The sequence below is a fragment of the Penaeus vannamei genome, chromosome 28, assembly GCF_042767895.1.
Source record: "Penaeus vannamei isolate JL-2024 chromosome 28, ASM4276789v1, whole genome shotgun sequence".
NCBI lineage: Eukaryota > Metazoa > Arthropoda > Malacostraca > Decapoda > Penaeidae > Penaeus > Penaeus vannamei.
The window spans coordinates 32,408,027-32,418,026 of record NC_091576.1 but is presented as its reverse complement, the minus strand read 5'-3'; the positions used below and the strand labels follow the sequence as shown (position 1 = coordinate 32,418,026).

Below are 10,000 nucleotides of genomic sequence, written 5' to 3'. Positions count from 1 at the left end.
TATTTCCCAAAATATATAAAAAATATGAATAAAAGTCCGGGTGGAGGGTCAGGGCAAGAGGAGCGAGAGAGAGAGAGAGAGAGAGAAAATTCCGAGTCCAGACGCAGCGCCTCTCTCCTCCACCTGCCCGACGCACACTAAGCCTCACCCCGCTCGCTCACCCATACTTATAATATACCTTTACCTGCCCGCTGGCGACACACCCACCACTAACACCACCTACCCGGGACCTGGTGTTCAAATAACGATTCTGAGGGGTTTAATACTTGAATCTGGTGTATAAAAAGCTCATATATAGGTATATAAACAACTTATAAACTGGCAAGCATCGACAAAAACACACGAACAAAGACAGATGTTTAAGCCCAAAAGACAAACGTACTTGCATATAATTATTGGTGGCCGTGAGGGTCTCTGTCTTTGTCTCTATCTCTCATTCACCCTGTCTGTCTGTCTCTTCTAGAGTGTAGTATGTCTAATTATCTCTCTCTCTTCGTCTGTCACATTCTCTCTCATTCACTCTTTCTGTCTGTCTCTTCTACAGTATACTATGCCTATTATCTCTCTCTCTTCGTCTGTCACATTCTCTCTCATTCACTCTTTCTGTCTGTCTCTTCTACAGTATACTATGCCTATTATCTCTCTCTCTTCGTCTGTCACATTCTTCCCTCGTTTAAATTCTGTCAGTCTCTTCCTAAAAGTAAGTCTGATCAACATCGTAACTAAAATAATCCTTCTCGCAATCACTTCATCAACAGTTTTAAGAAAAGTATCATAAATCAAGGATCACTTTATCTCTCAATCAGCTGTTAAGCCCAAAGACAATCTTTATACCTACGGTCCAAGAATATTGTCCATCAGCTGCCTGGACAAGCTGGAAAAGTGTCACTCACACAACACAACCCATTAAAAATACCCATTATTGTCCCGTGATAAAACCGAGGGATAACGTGTAAAAAAATGAAAAAAAAAAGTATATTCTGCAAGATAATTGTATTTCCTTAGAGCTTAATTATTTTTAAAAGGGTATATTTTGCAAGATAACTTTATTTCTTCGGAGCATGTGGAACATTTACCGAGTATAAGAAGTTGTTTAGAAATCTCACTAAATTATAATCACTTTTTAGGTAATCAAATAAATATGAACACAAATAGTATCAATAATAAGCAAATAATGAAACAGTGCAAAAAAAAAAAAGAAAAAAATCACCAATTTTGGTACATCTACCGCCTTAGCAAACAGATTTTATGTTCTATCTAAACTGAGATGTAAATATAAAAACCTACGGGATATACACGCCACTTTCCATATCCATGATATACGTTTTGTGTGGATACCATCGCATGTTGGAATCCCCAGGCATGATCATGCTGACCGCCTAGCAAAATCAGCATGTGACAAGCAAAGTGTTGATATAGATCTTGGAGTACCTCTTGCTAGGATTTCACACATAATTAAAACTTCCTTCAAAGAGGACTTGTCTGACTTGATTAATTCTCAACGGCCTGAAAGCTGTAGCATAAAGCACTATGACCGGTTTATGCAAGATGTATTCATCTATGGTTTATACAAAACAAGAACAAGACAGTGTGATATTGTGACCGCAAGAATCAGGCTGGGATATAGATTGTACTGGCAGGTCAGTGCAGCCTGTAATGTTGAAGAAACGAAGTGTAAATTTTGCAATGAAGAATATAAGCGAACACTTGTACATTATATCCCAGAGTGCCATATAATACAGCCTTTCAGACCACCTAGCATGAGGTATGGAGAACTATGTAACTACTTCATATCATCTGATGTCTTGGAAGATATAATTATGTTATATCCTAAATTTGGAATGTAGTATCACATGGCCACATATCAAATGTTACATTGCCTTTCCATGCCCAAGCCGTATGCCGGCTTGATAGATGAGTAGATAAATTACTGATTGCTCTTTTCTTTTAAATGATATATTTTAGACCGTAATAATTTTATGATCTAGATTTACACTGTAATACTATTATATAATGTTTTGACCATGTATCAAATGTACCACAGCTTGCCCACGCCTGTGCAGTTAGCCAGGGTGGTAAATAAAGGACTAAACTAAACTAAACTAAAATATAACACATGCTGCTTTCTAGTTATAAGAATAAGACTTGAGAAAAACAGAAGTAACTTTGATGCTAATAATGAAGACAACGAGAGTAATAGTTATAAACAAACTAACTGTAGCCTGACGTAATAATATTCTGTCGTGAACTTTAATCAAAAGATAATTTCATCTCATAAAATAGGTGGGAAACAAATAAAAAGGTTAAAAGCTAGTGAGCTAAAAATTCAAAATACACAAATTTAACGGCTTCTTCATCTTATCTATTGCTTTACACTTTTGGACTTGAATGCAACTTTCAAAGTACATTTATTATCACTCGTTAATGTTTTCCTTTGAACAAAACCAAATAGATCTGTGACAAATATGATAGATAACAGTTAATCGATCTGTACATGTAAATTGTAAGAAAATAAAAAATATCCATATTTTTTAGCATGATACCAATACAAAAATTATCAGATAAATAATAATAATAATAATAATAAACATTCCATATCCTTTAGGCACCCTTTTCTGAAAGTCTTATTTACGCACAGTACAGCTTTAATTCACATGTGCATAGAGGTGAATGTCGCTTGATTTAGGTCGCGACGGAAAATTTAAACGTATCACGCTGTTTTGTAATTATCGTACATCAGGCACCGCAATCGTATTCTAACTAATTACAAAGCATGTATAATTTCAAAATACTGTATCAAAGTAGAATTAAAAGAAATCATAAAGGAAAAAACACGAGGTTATATTAACACCAATGAAATTTACTGAATCTGCATAGCAACCAAAACAATTTCAGTCGTTAACTCCTGAAGCCGGGGTTGAATATATATATATATATATAAATCCTCCAATCGCTTATATTTTTCCTTGAATCAGAACTAAAAAGAAGTAAACTATGCATCGACCTCGTAAATCTAAAAGAAGCAACAGGCATAATGTTTATACACAGGCTCCCTTCCCGCCATTTTTCTCTCGATCTCTCCCTCACAGGTTAACCGTTTCACTTAATTCTTGCCCAAACCCACCAAAGTAAAGTTCTTGACGACTCTTTTAACCGCCCTAACATACTATGAGAATGGTAAATAATATAGGAATAATAATGATAGACATAACAATAACAGCATAGAACAGGGTCGAACTCAAAAACCCAAGTTCCCCAAAGTTTTAAATATTTTGAAATTTCGCTTCAGCTTCAGTAACAAGTTGTATACGACGAAATTTTCCTTCAAAGGAATCATAATTTCACAACCTAATAATCTTTCATGGTCATTTCAGGGGACACAATTAGAGAAAAAAAGAGGATGAATATGGTTCCATCTTTTAAAATCTCCTCAGAGATAACATAAAAAATAACGATAACAAAGAAAGTGGCTCTAAACAAATAAGATTCATAATCAACAAATACAAAAGTAAACAACCAGATATATAAATACCCGGCAAACATAATCAACTAAGAGAAAACTTACCTTTACAAAAATAAATAAAATATACCCCTCTTAAAACAAACAAATAAAATAACAACTCTCTTAAACAAACACACAAATAAAATAATAACTCTCTCAAAACAAACAACCAAACAAAACAAAAACAACTCTCCTAAAACAACCAAACAAAAACAACAACCCTCCCAAAACAAACACAAACAAAAACAACAACTCTCCTAAAACAAACAACCAAAACAACACATACCCTTGCACTCGTGGGCATCCGTCGCCGTGGCACGTGCCCAGGGAGCGTCGTTATAAAATGGCAGGCACTCGTTGCAGTCGTTCCCGGCCGTGTTGTGCTCGCAGCGGCACACGAGCTCGACCTCGCCTCCCAGCCCCGTCGAAGCCACGCACTCGGAGGCGTGGCCGTTGCACTTGCATCTGCAATGGAGGAGGAGGAGGTTGGGGCTGAAGAGGGGCTAAAAGAAGTAAACAATAAAGACAATAAAAAAAATAAAATATAAAAACAATAATAGAAATAAAATATAAAAACATAAAAACAATAAAAGAAATAAACAATAAAAACAATAAAAGAAATAAACAATAAAAACAATAAAAGAAATAAAATATAAAAACAATAAAAGAAATAAAATATAAAAACAATAAAAGAAATAAAATATAAAAACAAGAAAAGAAATAAACAATAAAAACAATAAAAGAAATAAAATATAAAAACAATAAAAGAAATAAAATATAAAAACAATAAAAGAAATAAAATATAAAAACAATAAAAGAAATAAAATATAAAAACAATAAAAGAAATAAAATATAAAAACAATAAAAGAAATAAAATATAAAAACAATACACTATAAAAAAACAAGATTATGAGTAATCATAGCGTGGCTTGTTTATTCGAGAATGTACTGGGTTTTAGAGGTGTTATTATGGGGAATGTGTGATTAAAAAGATAAAAAATACGTTATATTTCTAAATATTATAAAAAAAGAAAAAGAGAAAAAATACGTTACATTTCTATGTGATAAAAAAAGAAAAAAAAAACGTTACATTTCTAAATATGTGATTAAAAAAAGAAAAAATACGTTACATTTCTAAATATGTGATTAAAAACAGAGAAAAAAACGTTACATTTCTAAATATGCGATTAAAAAGAGAGAAAAAAACGTTACATTTCTAAATATGATTAAAAAAAAAAAAAAAAAAACGTTACATTTCTGCATGTGAATAATCCATATTTGCCTTGAAAGCTTCACTTGTCACGTTTATGATATTCAAACTATATACAATGAGACACAAACACACATTCAGTCACTGTGAACACACCGAATAGAGATGACACTTGTGGAACTTAATTTACATATACGAATATTTTACATATTAATTCTATGTATGCAATGTCTACCTAAAGTCCACAATTAAGTTCAATTCAGTTGGCTTTACTTAATTTTGTCTCCTCATCACTGACTGCCAAATTTTCATGAAACTGAAATTAACGGTTTATACGACAGATGATCTTCATATAAATATAATTAATTATATATATGTATGGATTATATTGTGTATGGTGTATGATGTAATGTGTAGCCAGGGAATGTATTTTTGGGTAGAATACTTTATCGCAAGTTGATAACAATCAAGATATTAACTTTGGGTAAAAATGCGCACCCTAATTTTTAAAAGCCAGACTAGCTCATCAGAAAAACAAATAAAATCTGCCCGATGAAATATAATCATGATGTTTTAAGGAAGAAAATCTAAACTGCTTTGATGTTTACTAAAGAGAGGTGAAATTGTGTATATAATAGGAAAGAAAATAAAACCAAGCAAGTCTAGAACAATAAAAGTAAATACAAATCAAAATCAATTGGCAATGGAGAATAGTATTGCAATCATTTCTCAATTATCGAATTCTCTGGCAAAGCATCATTACTGTCAGCATCATGGACTATACAAATAATTCCGAAAGTGGGCGGTTTCTAAGGGGCGTTTTTACGGCTATGGGCGGCGGCGAGGCAATTTCGATACAATTTCGAGAAGGAAAGGTCTCCTGTTATCTTGGTTGTAATTATACAATAGCTATCGAATATAAACACCATTTACATATATTTTAGTATTTATTGAAAGAACGTCACAAACTAATAGTTCTTGTCGTTGGGCTTCTTTACACATTTTTAATTCTTTATAGTTAGCCTTCGACTACACGTTTTCTACGATACCCGTATACAGAAAACGTAGATTTGAGGGGTAACTTCTACATATATATTATTAAGTAAATAAAATAATTCATGATTTCTCTCAATACCTTCGCAAAACCGATCGCGACGATTTTGGTATCGATGGATTCCCTCACCCTCTAGTATATATGTATAGAGAGAAATTATGCCGCGGAACCCCCTAACCCCCCACATTTTTGGTCCCGATAGCAGGGGAGGACATGCAAGGTACCGGGAGAATTGCGGATTAAAATAAGAATAATACACAGAGAGTCAGACACTATATTGTCTAATGCACGGGGGCTACTGTCCTTCAACCCTCGCCCAGGAATACAAAGAATCCTCCACATATTCACGGCACGATAAGGTGTCAGACAAACTCGAAATTGGACGCTCCTGCATGTCGGTCGTGCACTCTACCCTGCCGTGAATAATTGGAGGATTCTTTGTCTTCCATTGCGCGGCGACAGTTCCACAGGTGGGGGTCACAGGGGGCACAGTCCCCTGCATGCGAATTTACCGCGCAATTTGCATGCCCTCCACTACTATCGGGGCCAAGACTGTCGCCAATAGGGGGGGTTTCCGATATATTTCGATATATTTCGATATATAATCCATCGATACCAAAAACCATCGCGATCCGTTATGCGAAAGTATTCTAAAAAAAAAAAAATACCCATATACTAATATATATACTAAAATATACTAAAATATATTTAATAAAAAATAAAATAAAATATATTAAAATATACTGATCACAACAGCTTCACACACACACACACACACAAAAAAAAAAAAAAAATAAAATAAAATATACTAAAATATACTGATCACAACAGCTTCACACACACACACACACACACACACACACACACAAAAATAAAATAAAATATACTAAAATATAGTGATCACAACAGCTTCACACACACACACACACACACACACACACACACAAAAAAAAAATAAAATATACTAAAATATACTGATCACAACAGCTTCACACACACACACACACACAAAAAAAAAAAAAAAAATCACACACAAAAAACAAACAAACAAACAAAAAAAAAAATCACACACACACACACACACAAAAATAAAATAAAATATACTAAAATATACTAAAATATATTTAATAAAAAATAAAATAAAATATACTAAAATATACTGATCACAACAGCTTCACACACACACACACACACAAAAAAAAATAAAAAAATAAAATAAAATATACTAAAATATACTGATCACAACAGCTTCACACACACACACACACACACACACACACAAACATAAAATAAAATATACTAAAATATACTTATCACAACAGCTCCACACACACACACACACACACACAAAAAAAAAAATAAAATAAAATATACTAAAATATACTGATCACAACAGCTTCACACACACACACACAAAAAAAAAAAAAAAATAATAAAATAAAATATACTAAAATATACTGATCACAACAGCTTCACACACACACACACACACACACACACAAAAAAAAAAATAAAATAAAATATACTAAAATATACTGATCACAACAGCTTCACACACACACACACACAAAAAAAAAATAAAATAAAATAAAATATACTAAAATATACTGATCACAACAGCTTCACACACACAAAAAAAAAAAAAAAATAAAAAAATAAAATAAAATATACTAAAATATACTGATCACAACAGCTTCATACACACACACACACACACACAAAAAAAATCACACAAAAAAAAAAAAAAAAAAAAAATCACACACACACACACAAAAATAGAATAAAATATACTAAAATATACTGATCACAACAGCTTCACACACACACACACACACACACACTCACAAAAAAAAAAAATCACAAAAAAAAAAAAAAAAAAAAAAATCACACACACACAAAAATAAAATAAAATATACTAAAATATACTGATCACAACAGCTTCACACACACACACACACACACACAAAAAAAAAAAAAAAATCACAAAAAAAAAAAAAAAAAAAAAAATCACACACACACACACACACACAAAAAAACGAATTAACGAAAAAGCTCACCTGCCACCGACGGCGAAATCAGTGATGGCGTAGAAGTAGGACTTGAGTACCCGAGGATCACCGAAGACCTCGTCTCTGAAGGTGTTGAGGCGGTCGAGCACAATGCGGATGGCTTTGGCCGAGACCCAGTCCTGGAGGGCGAGGTTGGAGGACGACTTACGACTTTGAAGGAGTTTATTTGGACAGAAAACTTGCGTCTCAAAAGGATGAGTGAGAGATGAGGGTGATGTGAAGAATGAGGGGGTTGGGAAAATGAGAATGATAAAAAAGTGATGCTTTTGATTAAAGGATTAACATTAACATTCTAATTTAACATTTAAATTAAACATTAACATTCTAATAATTAACATTCTAAGTAAAAAGAAGCGCAAAATAGGTTAAAAATGCAAACAGAGAATTGTGATACTTTTAATTATTGGATGGAATATCAATATCAAGATAAAAAATGAAAACACTGATGGAAAATGGAATTATATGAATTTAAATAATCATGGTGGTAGCAAATACTAAAATTATTAACTGAAAAAAGTAAATTAGAATACAATATTGACGAGAATTCCTACATTTGCCCTCCCCATAGAAGGCACACACTCACACCCACACATATACACACACACGCACACAAACACACACTTATCCCACTCCCCCTCTCCCCTACCCACATTCCCCACCTTACACCAGACCCGGTCACCCTACCTCCTCCCCTCCCCCTCTCCCTACCAACCCACCTCTCCCTCTCTCCCACCTCTCCCTACACCCACCCCCCACCTCTCCCTACCTCCCTTCCCCTCCCCCTACCCCCACCGTACCCTACCTCCCTTCCTCCCTACCCTTCCCCCTCCCCCTACCTCCCTATACCTCACCTCTTCCCCTCTCACCCTCTCCCTACCCCCCCACCTCTTCCCCCCCTCCTCCCACCCTCCACCTCCCCCCTCTCCCTACCTCCCTCCCCCACCTCATCCCCTCTCCCCCCCTCCCCCCCCTCCCCCAACCTTACCTGCAGCTCGGCGCTCTTCTCGAAGTTGTAAGCCGACGGTCTCCCCTCCAGCGTGGAGACCCTCCCCCTACTTCCCTACCTCTCCCCATCTCTTCCCCCCACCTCCAACCCTCCCCCCCTCCCAACCTCCCCCCACCCCCTACCCCCTCCCCCCTCCCAACCTCCCCCCCAACCTTACCTGCAGCTCGGCGCTCTTCTCGAAGTTGTAAGCCGACGGCCTCCCCTCCAGCGTGGAGACCCTCCCCCTACCTCCCTACCTCCCCACCCAACCCTCCCCACCTCACCCTACCTCCCTCCCCCAACCTCCCCCCCCTCCCACCCCTCCCCCAACCTCACCTGCAGCTCGGCGCTCTTCTCGAAGTTGTAAGCCGACGGCCTCCCCTCCAGCGTGGAGACCCTCCCCCTACCTCCCTGCCTCCCCCCACCTCTCCCCACCCAACCCTCCCCACCTCACCCTCCCCCCCTCTCCCCCCCTCCCAACACCCCCCACCTCCCCCCAACCTCACCTGCAGCTCGGCGCTCTTCTCGAAGTTGTAAGCCGACGGCCTCCCCTCCAGCGTGGAGACCCTCCCCCTACCTCCCTACCTCCCCTCATCTCTTCCCCTCTCCCACCCAACCCTACCTCCCTCCCCCAACCTCCCCCTCTCCCTATCCCACCCCCCACCTCTCCCCAACCTCACCTGCAGCTCGGCGCTCTTCTCGAAGTTGTAAGCCGACGGCCTCCCTTCCAGCGTGGAAAAGGCGACGTTCCCCCCAGTCAGCGGCGAGATGTCGGAGAACTCGGACGTGCAGAGGGCGCGGGTCTCGTCCTCGCGCCGCACGTAGTTCGAGTCCGGGATCCCGTAGGTGTCGCGGCAGGTGGCGCTGCAGGAGGAGGAAGAGGAGGAGGAGAAGAGGAGGAGAGGGAGATAAGGTGGTTAGTATGGTAGTTAGGGTAGTAGTTATTTCTCTCTCTCTCTTACTCCTTCTCTTAGTCTCTCTCCTACTCTCTCTCTCTCTCTCTCTCTCTTACTCCTTCTCTTAGTCTCTCTCACTTTCTCTCTTACTCACTCTCACTCGCTCTCTCTTACTCGCTCTCTCTCTCACTCTCTATCTCTTACTCGCTGTATCTCTCTCTCTCTCTCTCTCTCTCTCTCTCTCTCTCTCTCTCTCTCTCTCTCTCTCTCTCTCTCTCTCTCTC

The 10,000-nt window shown here is 37.6% G+C and overlaps 1 protein-coding gene across 5 annotated transcripts in view; it reads right to left on the bottom strand.

The window, feature by feature from the left end:
* The window catches only part of LanB2 (laminin subunit gamma-1), a 102,595-nt gene that overhangs the window by 37,098 nt on the left and 55,497 nt on the right, over positions 1-10,000 (bottom strand). For 4 of the 5 annotated variants that reach the window (XM_070142022.1, XM_070142023.1, XM_070142024.1 and 1 more), the window contains exons 4-6: positions 9,501-9,684; positions 7,824-7,954; positions 3,789-3,967 (exon numbers count right to left, since the gene is read on the bottom strand). In XM_070142022.1, coding sequence (XP_069998123.1) covers positions 3,789-3,967; positions 7,824-7,954; positions 9,501-9,684 — 494 coding nt within the window. Of the gene's footprint in view, positions 140-3,788; positions 3,968-7,823; positions 7,955-9,500; positions 9,685-10,000 lie in introns of those variants that run through there. The other variant, XM_070142026.1, reaches the window with a different exon arrangement.